The 27,717-nt window shown below is 45.6% G+C and overlaps 1 protein-coding gene across 2 annotated transcripts in view; it reads left to right on the plus strand.

Moving 5' to 3' along the window:
• Nucleotides 1-27,187, plus strand: part of LOC147428543 (putative protein phosphatase 2C 26) — a 78,131-nt gene extending 50,944 nt beyond the window's left edge. For both annotated transcript variants that reach the window (XM_086497585.1, XM_086497584.1), the window contains 2 exons: nucleotides 26,637-26,685; nucleotides 26,784-27,187. In XM_086497585.1, coding sequence (XP_086353711.1) covers nucleotides 26,637-26,685; nucleotides 26,784-26,950 — 216 coding nt within the window. In that variant the 3' untranslated portion in view covers nucleotides 26,951-27,187. The remainder of the gene's footprint in view (nucleotides 1-26,636; nucleotides 26,686-26,783) is intronic.
• Nucleotides 27,188-27,717: the final 530 nt, after the last annotated feature.

Raw genomic sequence — 27,717 nt, forward strand, 5'->3', positions numbered from 1 at the left:
AGCCCTGCCTCTGCCTGTTGCCGTAGCCTCTCAGCCGTGTTAGCTTGCTACACGTAGTCTCGGCTAGCCCCCCCCCCCCCCCCCCCCCCCCCCCCCCCCCCCCCCCCCCCCCAAACTGTCCCCGGCGGCCTGTTGGTCGACTGAGGAGTGTTGCCAATTTTCAGCGTGGGCTAGTGTATGTTGCGATACATCGACAGGGAAATGGTGGCTCTAACTTGCATCGAGTTTGCATGGTCTTCTTAGGGGGATGTGTTGCTGGAGATGGTAGGATGGTCTATACCGTAGTACCTGTTCTCCTTGGGAGGCGATGAGTTGTGTTCGATCCAGCCGTGTGGCTTCTTGATGTCACAAGTGTGATGACATGGCATGTTCAGTGGAGAGGCGGCCATCAAAAGTGATGATTAAGCAAAAACTAACGTGCTGCTGATGTTAAACTGCTGCCTGTAAAATGCGCCGCGATTTGTGGGCTGCCATGTGGCACATCCGAATGGTAGTAACGCGTTGCTAACGTGGCACTCTTGCCCATAACGCACCATGATTTGTGGACTCCTCCGTTCGACAGTTTTACGTGAGCTTTGTAATTTTTTAAGTGTGCCCAGGGTGGCTCTTGCCGATTAGCTTGGAAGCGATTGCAGAGCACACCTCCGGGTTATTGTACTTTGTGATCATCAATCAGGAAAGAAGTACGGAAAGGGGCGCCACCCTTTGAGGCTGGTGCATCTGGAAGCAGAACTCCACCGCTTTGTGTCGACTTCTCTCTCAGACTTTGTATCAGATCCACCACATTGTAACTTTCTGGTCGCTTGGGTCACTTTAGCCTTTTGAAGACGTTAATATAACATTTCCTCTCTCTCTCTCTCTCTCTAGTTCAGTTTGTTGCAATTTATGTTCGTGTGTTGCTATTGACTTCTCGCTTGGGTGTCCAAACCTATTAGTATTAGAGTTCAGACAATCATTCGTGTTGTGGAGGATCCATCTGATTTTCTATAGCACACATGGGTTCCAACAGTGAATTTGATAGAGAGGAACACATCCAACCTAATATGATTTAGCAGGAGGATGAAGAGCACTCGAATCCCAGTGGGAAACAAAGAGAATCAACAAAGATTCCAACGAGGGCAAGCCTTCGTTTGGAGAGGATTATGGTAGGACTTCAGCTCAGGATCTCGACATATAAGAATACAAGCGACAGCTTCAAGTGGACATTGGTGTCCGACGCCTTGTCAGATACTCCAAGGATCCGAACTATGTGAAGTATCTGAAGGGTCACCCGATTGTTGAGGCTTTTGAGAGATGGCCGAAGGCCGTGCACACTTTGACAAAGTCAGCAATGAAGACCAAGGCCAAGCCAGGTGCAGAGAAGCAAAAGCTTTATTCACAGGAAGAGTTTAAGAAGCTTTCGAGATGAAAGTCAGCAAATGGATGAAAATTAAAAAGAACTCTTGGAAGGATAGCGAGTCCAAGGATCATGCCAGCTACTTGGGTTGGAAATCTACTTTCAAAGAGGCAAGCGGATCAAAGAAGTGTGCTTGCTTTGAGGACGACCCCAGTTCTTCTTCGTCTTCTCAGAGTTCTAGTTCCAGTTCTAACGAGGATGAGGAGAGACAGAAGAAAGCGAAGAAAGCACAAGAACTTCTCGGAAGCCTCTAAATTGCAAAAGGTGGCATCTTTTTTGAAGGGGAATGCTCTCACATAATGGTTGACTCTTCTTCTTTATAGCAAAGCAGAGATCGAAGTGGTTGAAATCCAAGTAGTCGTTTTTTTTCAGTGTGGTTGACACAACAGTACGAGGCGGATGTGATCAGAGCACAAAACCATATGAGGATGCAAGAAGATGGAGCGGTATTGTTGTGGATTACCCAAAGAGATCCAACTATACTGTTAGAAACAGAAGTCCAAGAGCATTCAGCAGCCCATAGAACGTGCTATGGGCAATTTCTCCATGCACTTAGGCTCCGTGACTTATGTGAGAAACGAGCTAGTGTCAAAGTCCTCTGAGAAGGAATTCATAAGGAGAAGAAGAAGGGCAAGAACCAACAAAGGAAGAAATTGTCACCAACGTGTGACTACTATCTATCCTTTTTGTTGATTTCTTTCTTATTATTTATTTACTTTCACTTTTTGGAAACACCCCTCGGGAAATCTAACAGCCTTGCATTGCATAGCTAGTGTGGAACTGTTCAGAGGAGTCCAGGCCTGAGGGCAAGAGAGCACTAAGGTTGGACAAGGACTATGGTTAGCCAAAGTGGGGTCATTGACTAGCCAAAGTGGAATCCTTTGCTACAGAGGCTACATTTCAATTCTGGGTGTGGCTGCAGTGTACAGAGGGGGTCAGATGACCTAGAAGATACAATGGTAGTATCTCCTAAAATTTAGGGAAGTGCTATTTTGGGACCTGAAAATGTGTTCGCGTCATTACCTCTGGAATGACAAGGGGAACATTTTATTACTCTGCAGTGAAGTCAATCGGGCAACCGGTCGGGAGACTTTTCGGCGGCAACCCCGAAACGGGAAATGGCCTGTAAATGTGCCAAGTGGCACATTTCTGTGCAGTTTCCTCATGCAAGAGAAGGGGGCGCTGATTTTTAAGCTGAGATGAGCCTCCTTTTGCAAATTGTCACAGGTTAAGAGCTATGGAGTGCTTCCTTTCCCTCTTATGTACAGTGCGGTGCCAGGAGTGATGCCCTACACGCTACGCACTGCTCTCTCTCTCCCCTATGGCAGTATGTTATGCCCCACTAGCGGGCTTTTCATTTGACCAATGTACAGTTATGTGGGTTCATGCACGATTGCCGAGGCAAGAGCCTCTTGCACAGGTACTGGATTAGCTAGCGGCTAATCCCCCGCAAGTACAGGTGAATTCGGAGAGGTTTCACGTCAGAAATCTCGTCCGATTCAAAGGGCAAGTAGCCCTACAGGTGCGGGAGCTCGAGGGCTTGCTACGGATGCGACCGGCACGCAAAACGGAGCCCGAAACAGTGAACTACAGCCTGCTGTGTATTTTTGCAGGTTTAGGGTTTTGGCCCTAAACAGACCCTAATACCCCCAAGAGGTTCGGGGACGCGAGGGGACCGCTGTACAAGTGATCTGGCGCATTTTCGGGGCAGAAAACAAAGAATTCAGTGTGCTGCAGATTCTCGCCAGGTTTTGCAAAGTGTCCGCATGTGTTGGGAAAGTCATCTAATGCGTGGGAATACTGATTGTGAAGGGTCCTAGTACAGTTATGTTGTCGAAATCGGGCCAGAACAGTAAAAATTTAGCCAAGGTTGTGCGGGGCAGCTTGTAGGGAACCACAACTTTTATTCCCTCTATTGAAGAATAAAGAAATACCGAAAGGGGCGCCTATTCAGGGGCCAATCTAGTGTCTGACTCGCATACAGATGCATTCTAGCATCTGTATCCCATTCCCCTCTCTTGTGTCATTATAGCACAGGTAGAATAGAGGACTAATAATGGGTGAAAGCTAAATCAAGGTTTGAAGTAAAGTCTACCGCCCTTTTTGGATTAAATAGGCCGGTTTCATGGTTCCATCGCTGGGATTAAGTCACTTTTTCCCATAGAAGTGAGCCTTGGTGAGTTTGGGCTTGAAGACACAGGGGATCATAGACCAGACACAGGGAATTGCAATTATGGCTGACAGACCATATGATGTGACTGAAGAGGTTTCCTCTTCACAGGGTCAACAGACACATGAAGTGGGTGAGTCTTCAAGACCACCACAGACGGATGATGATATATTCAGGACCCAGTTGGCTACTGCTGTGGCTATGTTCACACAAGTAATGCAGAACCCGAGGTTTTTAGCCTTTCTGCAACCTCCTCTTCCGTCTCAGCAAGTTGGGTCATTGGATCATATTTAAAAGCCTATTAAGGCTCAAGCACAGGTGATTCATACTGCAAAGTCAATGGAAACACCTGTACACTTGACGCAGAACATGCAGTCTCCATAACCTGTGCCTAAGGTGCAAGAACAAGTGGCTGAAATGCCAGTCTTTCAAGCTGTACCAGTTCAGGCAGCCACCTTTCAGCAGCCTATAGTTGGTTCTAATGGGCAGGGAAGCAACCTACAGGCTATGCAACAAGTCTTTCCACCACCTTTAGTACACCCCGGCTATTTTGGAGTTGGATCGGTATTCCAAAGCATGGCTGGTCATGCACCTGGAAATCAGTTTTACACGGGAGGAACAGTGTTTGGGGGTGCTCAAACAATGATGCCTAACCCCATGTATGGTGTCACGGGCATGCTACCAGGGTTTCAAAGCACTCAGGGTCAATTTGGGATGCCACAGGCAAATTTTGGTATGGTTGGAATATTAAATCAACAGCCAAATATGGCATTTCCATGTCAACTTAATAGCGGTCAAGGAACATAAATGAACCCTAACAATGTTCCCATGTTTCAGTCACTTCCATATGACAACTTAACGCCGCTGGAGAGGCCAACTCCGTACAAAGAAGGTGGCAAAGGTGTGACATTCACGACCTTTACAGGGTTTGATGGCAGGAAGAAGGCTCTCTCATTCCTCCAGCAGTTTGACAAGGCCTATGCAAGGGGGAACTTTACAGAGGCCTCAAAGGTCCGCAAGGCAGCCACTTTCTTGACAGGGAACGCGGGACAATGGTGGACAACTTTATTGCTTGAAGGGCAAGCTCCGTCCACATGGATTTACTTGAAGCAGATTTTTGCAGCAGCATGGTTATCTGATGACTTTGAAGGAGATGTCATGACAAAATGGCACCAGCTTAATGCTGCCACTTGCAAGAATCTGGATGACTACAATCGGAAGTTTTGGAAAGCTCTACTTCCAGTAACTTCCTATAGGTTTGTGCCATTGACAGAACAGATTGAAAAATACTGTTGTGGCCTACCCAAAGGATTGAGAAAGTACTGCACGAAGATCAAAGTCACTACTTTGACGCAGCTCATCGAGGTAGCAAACACTGGCAATGGTTTGCTCAAGGGAGAAGATTGTGAATTCAATATTGGCGTCAAGGAAGGATCAGCCAAGAAAAATTCAGCGAAGAAGCACATTCCCAATGAGGTCTAAAGGGACTCAGGAGCCAGCCAACGCAGGGAAAGACAAAGCTACGGCTGAATCAGAAAAGGGACCAGCAAAGAAATGGAAAAGACGTTTTACTCGCAAGTCGGAAGAGCAAAAGAATGTCCTAAGGTCAGAGAACAAATGCTTTATCTGTGAGTAGCCTGGTCACATTGCTTACAATTGTCCTCAAAAGAAAAGGCCAGCTGACTTTGAAGACAAGGAGGACAGGAAAGGAAAGAGGCCCATGGCTGGTCTAGTGCCAGATATGGTGGGTGACAAGCCAAATTCAGATGCAAGTGAGCTTTGCAGAGCATGGGGAAAGGTCAGATCAAACAGTCCTTATCTTCTTTGATCCAAGTGCCAAAGCCAACTTCATTTCCCCAGAATTGGCTTCAAAGTTGGGAATCAGACCTGAAGAGATGGGGTATACAACAGAGGCAGGTTTGGCATGTCCTGGCCATACGGAGGCTGTGACACACATCATCGGAAAGTTGCGCCTACATATCTAGTCCTATGTAGATGCTGAAGAATTTTACATCATGCCACTGGACGGATGTGATGTGTTGCTAGGTATTCCTTGGTTGTTTCGTGTACAGGGAATCATGGATGCCTACAACAAAAAGATTGCTGTACAGAGCAGGGGAAAGACTCACATTCTGGATGTAAAGCTTAAAGGGGAGTCTATTCCCACTGTATCAGCTTCTGCTATTACTTCTGAATGAAAAAGCATCTTTCTGCGCACTTGGTTTTTGCACGGGAAGTGTCAGATTGTGATGAATCAAATTTATCTGTGCTAGATAAAGAAAGGTCAATGTTTTTACAACAGTATGATGACTGTTTTTCCGATTCATTACCGTCTCAATTACCGCCAGAGAGACCCGAGGACCATGCGATAGGTTTGATGCCAGGCAGTAGCCCACCAAATAGGTCTCCGTACAGGGTTAGTGCGGCTCAGCAGAAAGAGATAATGAGCCAAGTACAGGAGCTGTTAGAAAAGGGGCTGATTCAGCCCAGTTCATCTCCATTCTGTTCTCCAGTGTTGTTGGTGCAGAAAAAGGATGGCTCATGGCATATGTGCATTGACTACCGTGCACTGAACAAGAATACCATCAAGAATAGGTTCCCTATACCTAGAATTGATGATATTCTGGACAAATTAGGAGCAACTATGTTTAGCAGGATAGATCTAAAGAGTGGGTACCATCAGATCCGCATTAGATCAGAGGATGTGCACAAGACTGCTTTTAGAACGACGTTTGGCCTTTACGAATTTTTAGTGATGCCCTTTGGTCTCACAAATGCTCCTGCTACGTTCAATAGGATGATGGATATAATTTTCCATCCACACCAGCAGTTTGTTGGTACATTCTTTGATGACATGATAGTCTACTCAAAGAATGAAGAGGAGCATAGGCATCACTTGGCCATTGTGTTCAAAGAGCTACGCAGTCATAGGTTGCTCATCAATGCAAAGAAAAGTGAATTTTTTCTGGAAGAGATTCACTTTCTGGGACACATTGTCTCAAAGGATGGTGTCAAAATGGATCCTGCAAAAGTTGAAGCGATCAAGTCATGGCCAGATTTGAAGACGGTGCACAATGTCTGAAGTTTCTTGGGACTATGCTCCTATTACAGAAGGTTTATCCGAAATTTCGCTAAGATTGCTTCACCTTTACATGCTCTTCAAAAGAAGGCAGTCACCTTTAGATGGACACAGAAAGAGATTTCAGCTTTTAATCTCTTAAAGGAAAAGATGACTTCAGATCCAGTCATTGTGTTGCCAGATCTTAGGAAGTCATTTGTGGTCCAATGCGACGCCTGCGGTAGTAGCATTGGTGCAGTGCTAATGCAAGATGGCAGGGTAGTAGCCTATGAGAGTAGAATCTTCCAAGGGCCAGAAAAGACTATGCAAGTCTATGAAAAAGAACTGCAGGTCGTGATTCATGCGCTCTTAAGTTGGAAACACTACCTGCTAGGTGCAGACTTTGTTGTCCAAACGGACCATCAGACCTTGCGATACTTCTTGACACAGGCAAAGTTATCTGAGAAGCATATGCGATGGGCAAATATCTTGTCCATGTTCCACTTTCAGATTGTGCATGTGGAAGGCAAGAAGAACGTTGTGGCTGATGCCTTGTCAAGGAAGCCACAAATTTCAGCTGTGTCAATTCCTTATCATCATGAACTTGATGATATGAGGGAACAATATGCAAATGATGAAGATTTTGCAAGGGTCTTCGAGCAGCTAATGGATGGACAACGTCATGAACACTATCTTCTCAAAGATGGGTTCATGATGATGCATGGCAGATTGTGTGTCACAAAGCCATTGCGACGCAAAGTTATGGAAGAGAGTCATGTCCCACCGTATGCAGGGCATCGTGGTATCGATGCTTTAATTAAAGCGGTTGAGACATTCTTCTACTGGCCTACATTGAGAAGAGATGTGGATGCCTTTGTGCGAGAATGCCTAATATGCCAGAAGGTCAAGTTTGACAGGCAAAAGGCACCAGGGTTATTGCAACCACTACCTATTCTAGATAAACCATGGGAAAGTATTGCTATGGATTTTATCTTTGATCTTCCGAGAACGCAGATAGGAAACGATGGTATTTGGACCATTATTTGCAGATTCAACAAGCATGCTCATTTTATTCCTGTCAGGAAGAAGATAAAGCTAGATCAGATGGCACGCTTGTTTATGAGCAATATTTTTAAGTATCATGGCATGCCACAGTCGATTGTTAGCGACCGTGATCCACGCATGACAAGTTTGTTCTGGAGAGGCTTGTTCGAGAATATGGGCACAACGCTCAAATTCTCTTCGTCATTTCATCCTCAAACAGATGGGCAGTCAGAAGAGGCAAATTCTACTGTCCTAGATCTGCTAAAGTGCTACGTGTCAGAGCATAAAGGAAAGTGGGAGCAGTATTTGCCATTGGTGGAGTATGCATACAATAATACAGTGCATTCATCAACTGGCAAGGCACCTTTTGAGATAGTTGAAGGTGGCAAGAAAGTTCTTCCCATACTGCATACAAAGGACAAGATATTTGAAGCAGATAAGTATGTTCAAGACATGGATGGAATGTACAAGAAGGTCAAAGTGGCCTTGGAAAAGACTCAGGCAAAGCAAAAGAAAGCAGCTGATCGTCACCGTCGTGAAGTGGTGTTTTCACTTGGTGATTGGGTGCTTCTACGCTTTGAAAAGGCAAGGTTAAAGAAGATGAAGGGCAAGGAAAGACTGTTTCCAAAGCTCAGCATGCGTTACTATGGGCCTTTTCAAGTATGCAACATAATCAATGATGTTGCATATAGGCTGAGAGTTGGAAGATTCACAATGCGTTTCATGTGAGTCTTCTCAGACCCTATGTGGGTGACGTGCCAGAGGATATGCCAACTGAAGATCAGCCTGAAGTCGAGGAACTTGACGAGATCTTGGTCCCGAAACAGATTTTGGCACATAAAGAAAGAAAAGTGAAAGGCAAGGTTGCTAGGCGTTACTTGGTAAAGTTCAAAAACTATCCACCAATGGATGCTAAGTGGATGGAAGAAGGTGAACTTGCAGAGTCGCCAACTGTGTTATCACTTTACCTTGAAGCCTTCGATTTGCAACCTACCTTGACCCCTTGAGTTTCAAAGATACATGGATTGTCAGTGTGACAATGGCTTCTGAAAGAAATGATGTACATGGTATTTAAAGTGAGCTCAAATGAAATACCTGTTACATGAATCTTAGAGCAGTACAGATTGCCAGTTTGGCAATTGCTCTTATGGAATGTCCAAAAGTTTGCTTAGTGCTATAGAAGTGAGTATTTCTTGTCAGTTTGTCAAGGATACAGTAATTGCTTCTATTAAAGGGTACATGTGTAACTGCATTCTTAAACTGTCGGTTTGGATATGCTAGAAAGTGTTACTGGGTCCAACGTGTAGTATAAGACAGTGGCAAAATGTGTAGCTACCATTTTGTCATTGAAAATTTAGTGACTCAAAGCAATGGCAGAGTGCGAAGCTACCACTATGTCATTGGGACAGGGTTCACACGCAAGCAATACATGTGTTGACGAGGTGTTAAATACACCAGGGTTGACAATGAGCATGTATGTGTCGTACATGTGTCGACAGGTGTTGAATACATAAGTGTTGACTGTGAGCATGTACGACATAGATGCAAACGAGGACGTTTGAGATTTCAAGAGGGGGGTATGTCACCAGCGTGTGACTACTATCTATCCTTTTTGTTGCTTTCTTTCTTATTATTTACTTTTTGGAAACACCCCTCGGGAAATCTAACTGCCCTGCATTGCATAGCTAGTGTGGAACTGTTCAGAGGAGTCGAGGCCTGAGGGCAAGAGAGCACTAAGGTTAGACAAGGACTATGGTTAGCCAAAGTGGGGTCATTGACTAGCCAAAGTGGAATCCTTTGCTATAGAGGCTACATTATGGTGTGGCTGCAGTGTACAAAGGGGGTCAGATGACCTAGAAAGATACAATGGTAGTATCTCCTAAAATTTAGGGAATTGCTATTTTGGGACCTGAAAATGTGTTGGCGTCATTACCTTTGGAATGACAAGGGGAACATTTTATTACTCTGCAGTGAAGTCAATTGGGCAACCGGTCGGGAGATTTTTAGGCGGCAACCCCGAAACGGGAAATGGCCTGTAAATGTGCCAAGTGGCACATTTCTGTGCAGTTTCCTCATGCAAGAGAAGGGGGTGCTGATTTTTAAGCTGGGATGAGCCTCCTGTTGCAAACTGTCACACAGGTTAAGAACTATGGAGTGCTTCCTTTCCCTCTTATGTACGGTGCGGTGCCAGGAGTGATGCCCTGCACGCTACGCACTGCTCTCTCTCTCCCCTATGGCAGTATGTTATGCCCCACTAGTGGGCTTTTCATTTGACCAATGTACAGTTATGTGGGTTCATGCGCGATTGCCGAGGCAAGAGCCTCTTGCACAAGTACTGGATTAGCTAGCGGCTAATCCCCCGCAGGTACAGGTGAATTCGGAGAGGTTTCATGTTAGAAATCTCGTCTGATTCAAAGGGCAAGTAGCCCTACATGTGCGGGAGCTCGAGGGCTTGCTATGGATGCGATCGGCACGCAAAACGAAGCCCGAAACAGTGAATTACAGCCTGCTGTGTATTTTTGCAGGTTTAGGGTTTTGGCCCTAAACAGGCCCTAATACCCCGAGGAGGTTCGGGGACGCGAGGGGACTGTTGTACAAGTGATCTGGCGCATTTTCGGGGCAGATAACAGAGAATTCAGCGTGCTGCAGTTCTCGCCAGGTTTTGCAAAGTGTCTGTATGCGTCGGGAAAGTCATCTAATGCGTGGGAATACTGACTGTGAAGGCTCCTAATACAGTTATGTTGTCGAAATCGGGCCAGAACGGTTGAAATTCAGCCAAGGTTGTGCGGGGCAGCTTGTTGGGAACCACAACTTTTATTCCGTCTGTTGAAGAATAAAGAAATACCAAAAGGGACGCCTATTTTGGGGCCAATCTAGTGTTTGAGTCGCATACAGATGCATTCTAGCATCTGTATCCCATTCCCCTCTCTTGTGTCATTATAGCATGGGTAGAATAGACGACTAATAATGGGTGAAAGCTAAAACAAGGTTTGAAGTAAAGTCTACTGCCCTTTTTGGATTAAACAAGCCGGTTTCAGAAATCCACAGGGCCTAATTGACAGCAGAACAACACTCAGAATACTACAAAGAGGGCAAGTGCTATGGCTGTGGAGAAGTTGGGATGCTTTGGAGAAGAAGAGACTGAGAGAGTCTCCTTTTCCCGAATCTCTTGCATCTGTGCCTGCACTTGAGAAAAGAATCGGAACAAGGCGGCTTTCCTTTCGTTGTGCTCATGCTCTATGGCTGCCATTCTTTCTTCGTGTTCACGCTCTATTTCTGCTTTTCTTCCTAGATTTTTTGCTTTGCATTCTAACTTGTTGTCCATCATCATCTTGTCGAAAGGCTCCATAGGAGTTAGTGCAATCCTTGGCGTAGATGGGGAAGGGGGAGGGTCAGAAAAACCTCCTGGTGTGGAAAATTCTTCGTCTCCACTTCCATGCTCATCACCTCCATGCGAAGTATCCATTCCGCTTCGGGTGATGACCATCCACTGAAGTCGTGGGTTCTTAAGTTCACGAGGAACTTAGGTTCTTGTGGTTCTTGGGGTCTTGGGTTCTTGAGGGTCTTGGTTCTTGGGGTCTTGGTTCTTGGGGTCTTGAGGGTCTTGAGGTTCTTTGCTTGTAATCTGTGTTAGAGAAGGATCTTCTCTTCACCCGAGCTTTTCTCTTTTCCGCGGGCGCACCCCTTGGCGGCCTTGCGCTCACACCAAGGTTGCTTTTTCCCACCTCACTCGATTGGCCGGCCGCTAAGTGCACGGTACGCTCTTAATGAGTGAAAAGAGAAGCAAGGGGAGGCTGGACAAGCCCTTCTTTCTTGGGTTTCCTGTCACTCTTCAAAAACACGATTTGGAATCGACACGCCCAAGAAATCTTGGGTTACGTGCGACCGCCATAAGCAAAAAAAGTTATGTGATTCTTGTGGTTCTTTCCTTGAGTGATACAGAACATTGCAAAGCTCTGATACCAATGTAAGGTGCAGTGGAAGTGAATGTTGAACTTTGCTCAACATGAGTGCTCCGAATTGTGCTCAAGGATTCCTTTTACTTGTAGAAGGGAGAGCCTTCCGTTCCTTTAGTGAGAGAGTGCAGTGGACACAAACAAAGTGGATGGACACTGTGAATGAAGGTGTTGAGACTGAGAGATAGAGAGAGAAGAATATGACACCAGAATGTTGTCAAAACCCTCCTCCGAAGGCCCCACTCTCTATGGCGAGAACGGTCTACTTTTGATTGCACAAATCTCTACAATGCTTGGAATTGCTGACGATGTCGACGACGATGACGACGACAACGAGACGGCGGGCTGAAATCTGAAAATGCTAAAGGCTGAAATCTACAAATCTTTATCTGTTGAATTCTGACTCTATGTCGGTGACGATGTCGATGGCGACGACGACGCGCTGAAAACGCAATGCTGAAATCTGCGTTTTCCGGGCTGAATGTGCAAACTACACGGGATCTGATCGTGCGGCGAGGATCTGCTGCGGGAAGGTGATATCTGCGAGGTTCGGGGGGTTCTACTGCGGGTATTGACTGCTGAAAACTGAAAACGCCGAGTCTAGGGCTGATTCCGTCGCGAAGATCTGCAAAAACGCTGAGGTGTCTTGCAGATGCAAAAACGCTAGGGCTGAAAATCTTCTGCTGCGGTGAAAATCTGCTAATTGCTGTAGAATCTGCTAACGCTAGTGGATCTGCTGTCTGCTGTGGTCGCCGGGGCTGATCTGCTGTGTAACAACGCTAGGGCTGGTCTATGGTGCAAAAACGCTAGTGTTGATGCTGTGTTGCAAAAACGCTAGGCCTTGCTGAGAAGTTGCCTGTTGAGCAAGGTGCTCCTGTTGCCTCTTCTGCCAGAAAGTGCTAGCGCTAGGTTTCTATATATACAAACTGAGTAAATTTGCCCTACCTAGTTCCGAACAAAAGTCACTTAAAAATAATAAGTGAAAAATGTCAAAAATAGGGAAAATAGGTCTATGCACTATAAAAATGCGCCTGATGGGTTCCGATGGAAATCTGATGATCATGCTGTGTGCAACCAGAGGATATGCATCTAATCTAAGTGTCTGGACATGCACGGTCTGCGAACAGACTCACAAAAGTGCCAGAACACTTGCTATCTAGACTGACTTGACTGAACTGAACCTTGGTCATGCTGTAGCTTGTCCATGGACACATAGGGTTGGATGTGTCATGTGACATGCCGAGAAGCAATTGGTGACTGCCTATGAGTAATGACTCCTAGAAGTATGTCCCTTTGAAATCGGGGCTCTGGTCTCTCTGCACTCCTCATCATACCAGCTATTCTGGGGTATGCTCCCAGAACGTTGTCACTGCCCAGGCTGAATGTATGGGTATACCTTTGCTGCTACATCCTGCAATATAGAAGTGAGCTCTCCTAGAGGTCTCCCTGGATCCTCTGTGCCTAAGCATCTGTAGATACCATCTATGTAGATAGAATCAGCCTCCGAAGCAAAAGCGTATGGGGTATGTGTAGATCTTTGTGCTCTACTGGAATGGACGGTAAACGTGAGGAGAGCATGATCTACTGCTACCCCAATAGGCCTGACTGTAAAGTCCTGTATAGAGGGTTAAAACTGGGCTGAACCAAAACATAATCCACTGTGCTAGCCCCATGTCTATGAGGAAAACAAGTGAACCCACTCGACGCTGTAAATCTCTGGAGGCCATTCAAGATGGCCAGTCCATGTGCAGTCCCCAAATCTGTCAGATATCCCCATATCCAGTGTGCTCTTCATCTTGCGAGCATGTGACCAATCCCGTATCATTGACATCCAATTCTCTCAACATTTCGTCTGAGGTATCGTAGAAAGCTGTCTGAGACTGGCCTGTCCTGGCATTAAAGTCTCTGAAAAGAATGATACACTCCATCCCTAGAGAACTCCCATATGTCCTCATCTCTCACTCTGATGTTAGAGTTACACCACCGTTGCTTCACCATTTTGTACGACTAGTGATTGTCCGGAGTTGGCCACCCATCGCACATCACGTAGATTGCATGGGCGGATACTTTAGCATGTGTCCGGCCGGTCATTTTCTGAGCTTGGCTGGGTGCACACATTTTTAGCCATTTTTGGGCTTTTATGTTTTTTGCACCAGTTACACATTTTGCCCTACCTCAACCTAATATTCTATAAATAGAATGTAGGGTCTTGTAGTCATTCATTGTGTATTGAGAGCATCATTTGCAAGTGCTGTGCTCTCTCTCTCTCTCTCTCTCTCTCTCTCTCTCTCTCTCTCTCTCTCTCTCTCTCTCTCTCAAGCGTTTTCGGCGCGCGTGGCTTACACCCTCTCCGTTGCTCACTCTCACATCTGACCCACATATATCCGGCCTGCTCATCTCTCCGAACAATACGAATGAGGGGTTGAAGCTCTTCCTTGAATCATAGTTACAGGGGACGGGCCCTAGGGCCGGGGGATGGCCGTAACCGGGCCGGGAACGGAAGGGAACGCCGAGGGATGGACGGAAATCGGGCTGGACGGGCGAGTCGCAGGGGGGACGGACCGGGGACGGCCTGGGGTCGGACGGGGTCAGACGGGGTCCATTCAAAAATTTTCCCATTTTTGACCGTTTTTAACGGATCTGTGCAGCCCCAACTGCCATATTTTTGGAGCCTTGGCCCTTGGGAGGCTATAAAAGGCTCCCTTGGGCCTCTTAATACTCATAGTCTCAATGCTCATTCCATTTCCCTCAAGCTCAAGGCTCAAGCTACTCAAGTCTCAATCATCAATGCTTTCCTCTCTACTCAATGCTCATTGCTCAAGCTTGAAGCATGACCATTGACTACTCTACACTCTAGTCTCCACTCTCAAGTCTCTCCCTCTTCTACCCGCTTTGAAGTTTGAACTTTGAAGCTCTCCTCTCCCTCTTCTATCCACTTTGAAGCTCTCCTTTACTCTCTCTCCACACAAGCTCTCCTCTAACTCTTCTAACTTCTAAGCTCTACTCTCTCGAGTCTCTCCACCATCATGTCATCTCAAGCCAACTCCACTTCTCAAGCCGCTTCTTCTCGAAGGAGGCCCACCGTGCAAACGTGGTCGTGGTGGGATGAAGTCGACTTTAGCTCTCGTGGCAAAGGCGGCGGTGCAAGACCATGGACGTGCAAGCTATGTCCATACAAGAGATCGGGTGGTTCAAACAAAGTGCGAGCCCATCTTCTTCATGAACCCGGTCACGAGGTGAAGTTTTGCCCTCATGTAGCTCCCGAGAAGAGGTTGGATCTTCTTGAGAAGCTCACGGTGTACGAGGTTGCGGAAGCGGCCAAGAGGGGCCGTTTTGTTGCCGTTGATCCCTCCGCCACGGCGACACCGCAAGAGCAAAGGGAAGCCAACCTTGACGACATCTCTCGAACCTTCAAGAGCCATGGATCTACACCGTCCTCTTCCGTTCCGCATCGCCAAACCACTCTCAACGGAAATTGGAATCCTAAATTGAAGGAAGAGGTGGATAGGTCGGTTGCCCGATTCTTCTTCCATGACCACATTTCCTTCCATGCTTCGCGGTGAGTTTCCCTTGGCATATACACATTGCAATCTTCCATTTTGTATTCATAATGGGTTATAACTTCTCGACTCTTGACTCTCGACTCTCCATACTAACACAACATGCTCTATTTTGTGTGGATAGGTCTCCATACTTTCGAACCATGGTTACGAAAATAGGGGAATATGGCTCCTCTTATGTGCCACCTTCATCGGAGAGGCTTCGCACCACCCTCCTTGACAAAGAGAAGCTTGCCGTGGAGCAAGCGGCCCAAGCAACAAAGGATTTGTGGGAGACCAATGGCGTCTCTCTTCTTGTAGATGGATGGAGCGACACCCGCAAGCGGTCCATCCACGGGGTGGTGGCTTACTCTCGGGGGGGGATGTACTTTGTGGAGTCACATGATGCATCCGATAGTGGCAAGGCCGCCGAGATGCTTGCTGCGGAGTGGACAAGCACCATAGAGATCACCGGCCCAGAGAATGTCCTTTGTATGGTTGCAGATGGAGAGGCGTCAAATAGGGCAGCCGGAGCTATCATTGAGGGCATGTATCCCAGCATCCATGTCACATTTTGCATGGCGCATTGCCTCAATAACCTCCTCAAGGACATAGGGAACTTGTCATGGATTTCACCCACCATTGGTGACGTCTCTCGAATTGTCTCCTTTGTGCTCAACCATCAAAAAGTGCGCCATGAATTCTCAAAGAGGAGCCACTTGTCCTTGCTCAAATATTCAGAGACAAGATTTGCATTTAATTGGCTTATGCTAGGCCGCTTGTCTACATGTGGCGGAGCCATAAGGGGCCTCTTTCTCAGTGATGAGTTCTAGGCCATGCCGGAGTCTACATCAGCATTAGGATTGAAATGCCGAGAATGGGCCGACGATGCCGCTTGGTGGGAGGAGGTGAAGACTCTTGACGCCATGGTCAAGCCTATTCTACACCTACTTCGAGTGGTGGATGGCTTGGAGCCATGCATTGGCAAAGTCTACGAAGCCATGGATCGGATGATAGAGGCATTTGAAAAGCTTGTGCGTGACCCTGTTCAGTATGCGGAGATTCATGGCTTGTGTGAGTCGAGGTGGAATGGATACTACTCTCCACTTTATGCGGCAGCTTATGTGCTTGACCCTGAGTTTCAAGGAAGGCGTCAAGAGACCCTGAGTTTCAAGGAAGGCGTCAAGAGACCGACAAGGAGGTGAGCAAAGGATGGCGGCTTGCATTGGAGCGCCTTGAGCCTAGCAGTGACATTAGGCGCAAGATTAGAGACGAGCTACTCAACTACAGGCAAAAGAAGGGCTCCTATGGATGTGTAGATGTACAACTTGATCGCAACAAGATTGGCTCGGTTTTGTGGTGGGAGGACTATGGAGGAGATGGCCCACATTTGCGGCGCTTGGCTGTTCGTGTCCTTAGCCAAGCATGTACCACTAGTTGCTTGGAGCAACTATGGAGTGTGTACAGCCACATTGCCTCTAAGAAGAGGAATCGCCTTGGGGTTCAGAGGGCCAATGATTTGGTGTTTGTGAGCGCTAACTTGCGCATGCTTGCCAAGAGCGTCACACACAAGGCAGATCCTTTCACTGAGTGGGAGATGGCACAAGAGAATCCATCTATGGCCGATACTCTTTTGGAGGAGCTAGAGGAGGATTTCGAGCCTCAATGCGAGCCTCCCGAGCCCTCATACGTCGCTGACGACCTCGACTACGACGACGATGGGGAGATTCAGTAGGCGAGCACTTCTTGAGTTTGATGATCATTGATCACTCGACTCTCGAGTCTAGACTCTTGAATCTACGACTCTACCTACTACATAGCCCTTTGTACTTTTTGTTATCCTTGAGGCCTGAGGCTTGTCCTAAGTCCTTTAGGCTTTTTGACTCTTGAGCCCTTGTGGCATGCACTTCTCATTTTGTATCCATCGATCATCGATGTTTTATTAGCACATTTCAGCCTATATGACTCGTGTTCTTTGGTCTATTTAGTGTAAATTTATGGTCAAAGTGATGCTCTATGTGTGTGGCATGTGTGTAGGTCAAAAAATGCCAAAAAAACTCTCTTTTTTTTTGCCGTTCCGACCCCCGTCCCCGTTTCCTGACTTTTGCCGTCCCGACCCCGTTCCCGACCCCGACCCGCCGTCCCATGTAACTATGCCCTGAATAAGACTGCCACACCTCCTGACCCCCGTCCTCTATGCGTTGACCTCACATCCTGCCTACAGGTAGTCTCCAATGGTATCTAGTCACTCTAGCTAATGTGCCACCAAGAGTTTGATGCATTTCTGAGTAGAAAATAATGTATCTTCTGTTAAAGCTATCCTCAAATGTGCCTACATCCAACTTCATGATCCATTACAATTCCATGCTGCCATTTTAAGGCCGGTCCCATAGGTCTCGCACCGTCATGCGGTGCGCTTTTCCAGCACCACTACTCTCCTTCCCCTGTAGAAAGCAATTTTCCATTTCTCCCTCGCCGCCTTGATCTCTGGCATCAGCTCTTGTATATGTGTAACTTGTGTTGGAGTGAGGTCATCACCCTAAAATATCCTAGTTTGGTTGAGTGTTGGTCTATTCCTTCCTAGCTTCTACAGTAGGGAAACATATAATGAGTGCTCTTTCCTTGGGCCTTCCTTTAGCATCACTTCCCTTCTTGGGTTCAGAAATAACCATGCGCTTCAAGAGCTCTTGCACTTCTTCTACTTTTCCAGTGTCTTTGAGACATGTAACACGCACATGAAGGGCTCTAGTCTCTTTTTTTTGCTCCTCCTCAATTGTCATATTGATGATAGTGGATGTTGCTGTGGCTTCAGGCATCTTACCTTTTCCTTTCTTTGGGTCCTCGATCCACTTTTGAGCTTTATCAACCTTCTCTAGTGTTTTGAATAGGTGCTCTGTCCATGAAGAGGTTGTTCGTGCCTTCTGCTCTTCCTCTTCCTGTGGAGTTCACACTTGCTTCTTAATGCTTTTGAGCTCCTTTATCATTGAGGGTTGATTTTCTTCCTCCTTTGCGGGGGTATTTTTGTTGCAAGCTGAGAGGTCTCCCTTAAGTGCTTCAATCAATGCATCCTTCATTCGTGCGTTCTTCCATTTCTGATTTCCAAGATTCAAAGGTAGCAAGTGCATCCTCTAGTCTTTTTTGCATCACACATTCCATTACATTCACTTCTGCCCTCACAATCGTCTGCATTTCAGCCTTCAATGATGTGTACATGTCGTCACGCTTACTAAGCATCGCTTTGTCTAACTCTTTCCTCATATCTACATACATAGCTTTTTTGTAAGTCTCCACATTTGCATACATCTCTTTTTCAATGTCACCCCTCAAAAGGCTGAGCTCCGCCTTGATCATTACTTGTACCTTCTCATACATTAAGTCATCTTTGACTGTAGACAGCTTCTCTGCTTGACAAACTATAGGGTTCTTTGTGCTTCAATATAATCAATATGAAAAGTGGCTATCATTAGTGGCTATCATCAGATCAAGATCGCTCTTGGAGATGTACAAGACCGCGTTTAGGACATCCTTTGGATTGTACGAGATTTGGTGATGCTATTCGGTCTCACAAATGCTCCTGCAATGTTCAACAGGGTGATGTATTGGATTTTTCGAGAGCATAGACAGTTTGTGGGCACTTTCTTTGATGACATCATTGTATTCTTCAAGAATGACAAGGAACACACGAAATATCTCTTAGAAATTTTTTGAGGCACTGGGGAAATATAGGTCGGTTATCGACGGGAAGAAGAGCAAGTTCTTCTTACTAGAGATACACATCGTCTTAGCAGAAGTGTACAAATGGACCAGCAAAAGTTGCCACTATTTGGAATTGGCTAGAACTAAAGAATATGCATGAAGTTTGAAGCTTTTTGGGTTTGTGCTCATATTACGGGCTGTTTATTCAAATGGTTGCGGAGATTGCTTCATCTTTGCATACCCTGACTCAGAAGGGTGTTTTGTTCACTTGGGGGCCTTCACAGATTATAGCATTTGAGAAACTCAAGGAGGAGGTGACTACTCCTTCTGTTTTGATTTTGCTAGATTTGCAAAATAGTTTGAGGTTTACTTTGATGCTTGTGGTGGTGGTTTGGGTGCGGTCTTAGGGCCATGTCATAGCTTACGAGTGTCGTATGTTTTCTAGAGCTGAGAGGGTTGCACAGATTTATGAGGAGTTGTAGCAGTGATTCACGCTCTGACTCAGTAGAGGCATTACTTGCTTGGAGCCGATTTCACGCTACTCACCGATCATCAGAGTTTAACGTGTTTCTTGTCCCAAAAACAATTTTCAAATAAGGAGATGAGATGGGCGAACTTATTGTTGCAGTTCCATTTCCAAATTGTTTACCTCATGGGAAAGAAGATTACGGTGACAAACGCGTTGTCTTGCAAGCCATGGATATCTGCTATCACGGCAGTGCAGCATCCGAATTTTGAGGAGATGCTCAAATAGTACGCTACTGATGCAGATTTTGCAGACATCTTTGACAAGGTATAGAGTGGGGAGACAATTGCAAGATGTCTCTCAAGGAAGGCTGTTTGTTTTGACGCATGGAGTGAGGCAAAGGGTGTCGACGGAGTGTCACAATCCTCCTTTTGCTAGGCACAAAGGCATTGAGGGCATCTTAAAGAGAGTGGAAAAGTATTTTTACTAGCCTCACCTCAAGAAAGATGTGGACAAGGTTGTGCGCACTTGTGTGGTGTGTCAGACGATAAAATTTGAGAGGCACAAATCGGCAAGACTCCTCCTATTTCAGATTGACCTTAGGAAAGTATAGCAATGGATTTGATCTTTGATCTTCCGAAGACTCAGAGTGGGCATGAGGAGGATGGTTGGACTAGTTAAGGTTATCAGCTCGAGAAGAGACACCTGTTGTGAGATGTCCAAAAAAAATTTCAAGTCGTATTCTGCTAGGGTTTGCATGGCAAGCATTTCCGGATACTCCACTCTGCGAGAAGCTGCAGTGCAAAGAAAGATATTTGAAGGCACATAACTTCGGGCAAAAATTTTCTTGAAAGCTTGCCAAGTCCTTGGAGTGTGCGACTTGGTAGCTATAGACTTCCACCACTGCATGGCACTGCCTCTGAGAAAAACAGCAGCTCCAAACAAATCTTGGATCCTTCTCTTGCAAGTGATCTTTATGGCTTACAGAGCGATGAAGACGGGAGCACGTCCATGCGCGATGAAGTAAGGGTGGGAGTGCCTAATAAGTCCAGGGTCGGGGCACGATGATACTTTAATAATCTTCCTGTAAAACTTGGAAGCGCCATCTTGCTTCGTCTGCTCTCTGGTGCTTGAAGCTCTCATACCATTGTAACTGGGACGGGCACCACGTGCCAATGGAAAAGAACAAACTGAACAAACTTTTAGCACTTCAATAACAATTGAACTGAAAGAGAGACAACACACGAGACGGGGAGTGGCGGAATTCCACCCCAAGAGAGCACTGGCCCCAAACCTTGGCGCCCCTTTCGGAATTTCTTTATATTGCTTGAACTCAGTTTAATGCCGATACTCTAGACTTTGCACCTTCTCTTGGAAGCATGCCAGAGAATGTGCCCTCTACACATATTTAAAGGCCCTTGGCCTTGAAAAGCAGTTACATGAGAAGCAGTCAAACGCAAAAGAAGCCTAGTGTAATTTACGGAAATCCGTACAACTGCCATGTCATCAGCGTAAAACGTGAAAATCCGTACAAGTGCCACATCAACAAGTCAGTGCATATCGCGGCCATCCGTACAACTGCTACGTCACCATCTTCTACGCTGTGTGTGTGTGTGTGTGTGTTGGCCCCACTTTAATTTTTAATGCCTTTTCGTCACTTAGGCCCCATTGAACGGGGTCCCATAAGTTGGTGTGAACTCTTCTTTCAAAATAGGCCACTTGGCAAGACTTTGCAAGTCTGTTGCTTCTGTTTCTTCACTTAGGGTTTATGTCCCTTGGCCAGGATTTGAAGGTTGGCTCCGTTCTTTAGTGACTTGACACGTCGGCAGTTTGTGACAGCCGCAAAGTCTTGCATCCCTCTCGGTACTTCGTTTTGTATTAAGTAATCCACAGATGGCACAACTGCCAAGGAGCCATGCATTGATCCAGATCCACCCAAGGCTCATATTTGAAGGCACCTAGCCGAAAAGCAATTGATACAATAGTTGGTGCTAAGCCCAAAAGCAATTGCTTAAAACTAGGACGCCCAACATTTGGCTTCACATTAGTAAAGCATCCGGAAAAGACTACCATGTCACCTCTCGGAAAACCCACCGCAATTTACAGGATGGTGCAATGTCATCTTTGCAATCCCTCTCTATTACTAGCCGACGGTTTTAGTGCCACATCATCGCTTGTGTGACAAAATATGTGCCTTGAAGGGCGTAACTGGTAGATTAGTGCATGGCTGCATAGCAGACTCGCCGACAGTGGTACTGTGTGACTATTAATAAAAAGAAGTACTAGAAGGGGTGCCAACTATGGGGCCAGAATATCTGGAAGTGGAGAAGCCGGTCCAACTTTTGCAGCACACGACATGGATTTTGACAGCGAATCCAATATGTGAAAGCATCCCTACCACAGTTTTAAGGGATGAAAAATTCAATGGCAATGGAGATTCTAACATGGCACATCGGCCAAGGATGAGTTAGATGATCAACTTGAGGAATCATTGATGGAGGATCCAAAACTTGCAAATCTGCAGAGAAAATTGCAAGTTAGCACTTGTGCAAAGCGAAGGTCTGCCAAAAGAAGTTGAAGGTTATTGTCTGAAGCAGAAATCGGCTAGCATTCAACAACTTATAGATCATGCTATGGACAGTTTATGCTTTTGGGTTCTTGATTGATGTTGCTCGTGTCCAAAGCTTTAGATAAGGATTCTTCTTAGGGAAAAAAGATTGTTCACAAAAAGAAATACCACAACCCTTCATCTGTCTGCTGAATAGAGGGCAAAGCTACAAGTAGGGAAAGTCCTTTGGGTATGGTGAAGAGGGACACATTCTTGCAAAGTTTCAAAAGAAAGGAGAAAATTGAGGACAAACCAGAAACTTCAAAGAGGTACGACGATAAGACAGGAAAGACGATAGCAGGACTTGTATTGGATTTCATGGGGATGCTTGTAGATCACGAGGATGAGAGTACGGAGCTCTGCAAGGCGTTTACTCGATCTTTCTGAATAACTTGGAAGTGAACAAGAACTCAAATTTGTTAAGAGTCAGAGTGACAAAATTTTCTTCATGCTCGATCACATTGTTTCTTATGGTTTGTTTCTTGGCAAGTTACCCCCCAAAAGGCCAAACCACTGATTTGATACTATGCAGTACTCCACGGAACCGACCACCTTACAGAGTAAGCAAAGCCCAGAATGAAGAAATGAAGAAATCATGAGCCAAGTGAAAGACCTTTCACAGGATGGTTGATTCAGCCAAGTTCTTCACCTTTTTGTTCTCGAGTGCTACTTGTGTTAAAGAAAGATAGATCTTGGAGAATGTATGTCGACTACAGGGCTCTTAATAAGATCACTATCAAGAACAGGTTTCCAATACCGAGGATCGATGATATACTTGACAAATTATAGGGCTCTACTTGTTTCAACAAAATCGATCTCAAAAGGGTCTATAATGAGATCATGATCGCTCCTACATATGTATACAAGAGTACGTTCATGACTTGTACAAGTATTTGATGATGCCATTTGGTCTCTCAAATGCTCATGCAACGTTCAACACGACGAAGGACACGAGCATAGGGAGTTTGTGGGCACGTTCTCCAAGAGTGAAGAAGAATATCGAAAGCATTTGTATCAAGCGTTTAATTGTCACGTGCACATCTAACCATATGTGTACGTGGACAAGCTACTTCATGGCAAGGGTTCAGTTCACTTCAGTTAGCCTAGATTAAGAAGTGTTCTGGCACTTTTGTGATTCTGTTCGCAGACCGTGCATGTCCAGACACTTAAGAGTAGATGCATATCCTCTGGTTTCACACAGCATGATCATCAGATTACAGTCAGAACCCATCGGGAGCATTTTTATAGTGCATAGACCTGTTTTCCCTATTTTAGCCAATTTTTCACTTATTATTTTTAAGTGACTTTTGTTATGAAACTGGGTAGGGCAATTTTGACAAGCATGTATATAAGAAACCCTAGCGCTAGCATTCTCTGGCAGAAGAGGCAGCAGGGACCTGTGTCCAGCAATTCACCTTCTCAGCAAGACCCCCCCGGGCAGGAGACATAGCGTTTTCAGCCACAAGAACAGCCAGCGTTTTCAGCAATTGCAGACCAGCCAGCCTTTTGCATCTTGCAGAGCAACCCGACGATAGCAGGACAACGCGGATCACTAGCATTTTTGCATCAGGCTCAGAAATCAGCCCTAGCGTTTTTGCATTTGCAAAACATCCTAGCGTTTTGCAGAATGCGGCGACAGATTCAGCCATAGCCTCAGCGTTTTCAGTTTTCAGCACATAGACACCGCAGTAGAAGTCCCAAACCTCGCAGATCTCACCTTCCCGCAACAGATCCTTGCCGCATGGTCAGATCCACCGAAGTTTGCAGATTCAGCCCGGAAAACACAGAATTCTGCGTTTTCAGCGCGTCGTCGTTGCATCATCGTCATCGCCGTCGTCACCGACATAGAGTCATAATTCAGTAGATAAAGGTTTGCAGATTTCAGCCTTTAGTGTTTTCAGATTTCAGCCCGTCTCGTCGTTGTCCTCATCGTCGTCGACATTGTCGGCAAGTCCATTGCATTGTAGAGATTTGTGCAATCAATAGTAGACCGCTCTCGCCATAGAGAGTGGGGCCTTCGGAGGAGGGTTTGACAATATTCTGGTGTCGTATTCTTCTCTCTCTATTTCTCAGTCTCAACTCCTTCACTCACAGTGTTTCCCGCTTGTTTGTGATCATTTGCACTCTCTCACTAAAGGCCGTGAGTAGAACCTTGAGCACAATTTGGAGCACTCATCTTGAGCAAAGTTCAACATTCACTTCCGCTGCACCTTACATTAATGCACTACCAAAATAAATTGTTGATCTACTAGAAGAAGAGTGAGTTCTTTCTGCTAGAGATACATTTTTTGGGACATTGTTGTGTCCAAGGGTGTTAGCATGGATTCAGCTTAAGTGGTGGCTATTCGAGATTGGCCTACATTGAGAAATGTATGATGTTTAGAGCTTTTTGGGATTATGCTCATACTTTAGGCGGTTCATCAAACAATTTGTAGAGATTGCTTTGTTGTTGCGTGCCCTGACTAAGAAAGGGGTACCATTCACTTGGAGAATCACCAAATTGCAGCGTTTGAGAGACTCAAGCAAAATTGCCTACTAGGGTAGTTTTGATTTCGCTAGACTTGCAGAAATCTTTTGAGGTGTACGGTGATGTTTATGGAAACAGTTTGGGTGCGGTCTTAAGGTAGGAAGGCCCTGTTATAGCTTATGAGAGTCGGATGCTGACTAAGCCAGAGAGGGTTGCACAGATTTATGAAAAGGAGTTCCTAGTAGTCATTCATGCTTTGGCTCAGTGGAGGCATTACTTGCTCGGGGTAAATTTACAATGTACACGAATCATCAGAGTTTATGATACCCCTTGTCCCAAAACAAGCTTCCAGAGAATCACATGAGATGGGCAAACATATTGTTGCAGTTTCATTTTCAAATTGTATCTATGAAGGGAAAGAAGAACGTAGTGGCAGATGTGTTGACTTGCAAGCCACAGATATCCGTTGTTACATCAGTGCATTGTCAAGACTTGGATACAATGCGATAGCAATATACCATAGACCCGGATTTTGGTGAGGTTTTTGACAGGGTACAGAGTGGGTAGACAGCTGCAAGTTATTCTTTCAAGGAAGGTTATTTGATGCAAAAACCATGTTGTGTGTGACGTACGGTTTGAGGCAAAAGGTGGTTATGAAGTGTCACAATCCTCCTTTTGTTGTTCATAGGGGGCATAGAGGCGACACTCAAGGGTGTTGAGAGATACTTCTATTGGCCGCACCTCAAGGACTTAAACGAGTTTGTGCATACTTGTTTGGTATGCGAGTGAAGCATGATAGGCACAAAGTGACATTACTCCCTTAACCTTTATCTTTTCGCAGTGGGAGAGTATAACGATAGTATTCATCTTCGATTTTCCCAAGGCTCAGAGTGGGCATGATAGCATCTGGACTATTGTAGACAGGTTCAGCAAGCAGGTTCGCTTTGTACCAGTATAGACGATAGTGAGGCCGATACTTTGGCAAAGCTGTTTTCCTCGCACATCTTTCGGTTCCATGGGATGCCGAAGTCCCCAGGTTTCAGATAGAGACCCCAGGTTTACCGGTTTGTTTTGGGAAGCAATGTGTAAGAGTGTGGGTACTACGCTCAAATTCTCTTTGTCGTCCTATCAATAGACCGATGGGCAGCCTAAAATAACCTACTCTGTGGTGTTAAGACTTATTGAAGTGCTATATTTGTGACAACAAAACTCAGTGGGAGAGTTTGCTTACAACAACAATGTTAACACTTCTACGAGGAAGGCACCATTTAAGATTGTCAAGGGTGGCAAAAAGGTTTCGCCCATTTTGTGCACCAAGGACAAGATTTTTTAAGCAGATCATTTTGAACAGAGTTTGGAGACTGCCAATGTAAAGGAGGCTTGCGAAAGTCTCAAGAACGGCATAAGATAGCAGCAGCCAAGCCATAATCCTTTTACATGTTTTGGCACGGCACTAGAGGTCGAGAGTCAGTGGTCAGACACTCCTTTACTTGCATCGGCGAGGTATTGGGTTCTATTGGGCCCTGGGTTTCTCACATATCATTCAATTATGTGGTAGTGTGCTGTCTGTTCTCAATCTTCACGCTCAACTTAATGCTAGTTGCTCACAGCAGTGTTGTTTTCATTACTTTTAGATGTACACCTTCATGAGACTTCTTATTGAACGAGTTTCACTGCTGAAGTGCAAATGACCAAAGAAGAAAGCATGTATCAAGGTAGTTTCAAATGAACGTGATTAAAAGCGCTTGTTCCCCTAAACATGGAGTTTTGTAATCAAGAAGAAAAAGGGAAATATAAATCGAGATGTCTACTTCCCTTCACACAGACAAAGCACATGTGAACATTACAACTATGGAATTCAAAAGTTGTATACAAACAGCATTGAAATGGCAAGACAAACCATTAGAATAACCAATTAAGAAAAATTAAAATAACTCCTCCAAAAATGATAAAAAAGCTGACGTTTTTAATTGACGATAAAACGTTTGAAGAGTTTTTTTATGAAAAAGTTTATTTTTTACAAACGCGTTTGAAATGCAACCATGGCAATGTATATGTACATTTTATTTGGGTATCCTTCTTGTCTTATGATAGGGCCAAGATGGGTTTATTTGTATGGTAGCTCAATTTGCGAGTTGCTCTATCTACTCCTGCATACTCGTCCCACCTTGAATGTCATCGCATGTTTGTGTTGTCTATTAGTGTAAATAGGGATAACATTGTAATCACATCACAGGGTTACAATTTACCACTTTGGAAGAGACTCCTCGGCCAGAAGCTGACTGGTAAACGCACTGCTCCCTATGTTGTTGGGTTGTCCTACTTAATCTGCTATGGACTTCCTAGAGTTTTTCTTATGTTCTATCTTTTGGGCTTGTGTTAGGTGGAAAGCTCGATGATATTACAGTTTTGACGGCTCATGTGGTGGTTTCTCCGGCGTTGCCGAAAGAGCCACCTGCTGAATTGGCTCAAGAAGAGCCTTTACTCCTTCCTGTTGAGGAAGGTGATAGTGATTTCTCACCAAACCAGCTGCTTGCACCTGCAGTCTGATCACGGCTTCCATTGCAGGGTTGCAAGCAGGAAGGCAGGCTCTGTAAATACATACTAAGCCCTTGTAAAAATATGTTTGGGGAGGTCCTCATTGTAATCACATTGCTGTATGATGGTCACTTGATGATTTGCACAAACGCACAGAAAAGATTGTGGGCTGAAATGTACTGGGAGGATGTAAGGTTAAGCACATTGTTTGCCTATCGCATCAGAATAGATCATGTTTTCTTTGAGCTACATTGCTGGGTATTGAACCTTGGTCTTTATGCACCCCCACATTCACGATAAGCTGGTCTAGAGCCCATTCACTGGAGCTGCCAGGTCGGAAGGCGTTGGGTTTTTGTAGCAGCTAGGCTATAGTCTATTAGGGTTGAGGGGTAAAATAGTAGTCTTGCTTGTGGAGACCTTGCCCATGGCTAAGCAACTAAACATGGTCAATGGGGGGGGGGGGCCTTTGTGTTAAGAGTTTCATTGCCTGTTGCTTCAACAATTTTGGCATTCTTGTATGGCTAGTGGTTGTTCCGGGCTGGCCACCCACTCCAGTGCATATAGACAGCACGAGGTGGTTTCATCCGATCATTTTGGGCGAGATAGTGGGGTTTCCCATTTTTGGCCTGCCATACTAGCAGCCTTAGTGTTTGGCTCAAAGTTGGGGCATGTATGTGTCCCCCCCTCATTGGTCGGAAGGAGACACCTTACCTCCCCCCCTTTTGGAAATTTACCCCTTTCTACTGTGCGCGAGTCGCGTGATGGCGGCCCCTGTGCCC

This window comes from Adiantum capillus-veneris, chromosome 23 (genome assembly GCF_014529385.1).
Source record: "Adiantum capillus-veneris isolate H3 chromosome 23, ASM1452938v2, whole genome shotgun sequence".
NCBI lineage: Eukaryota > Viridiplantae > Streptophyta > Polypodiopsida > Polypodiales > Pteridaceae > Adiantum > Adiantum capillus-veneris.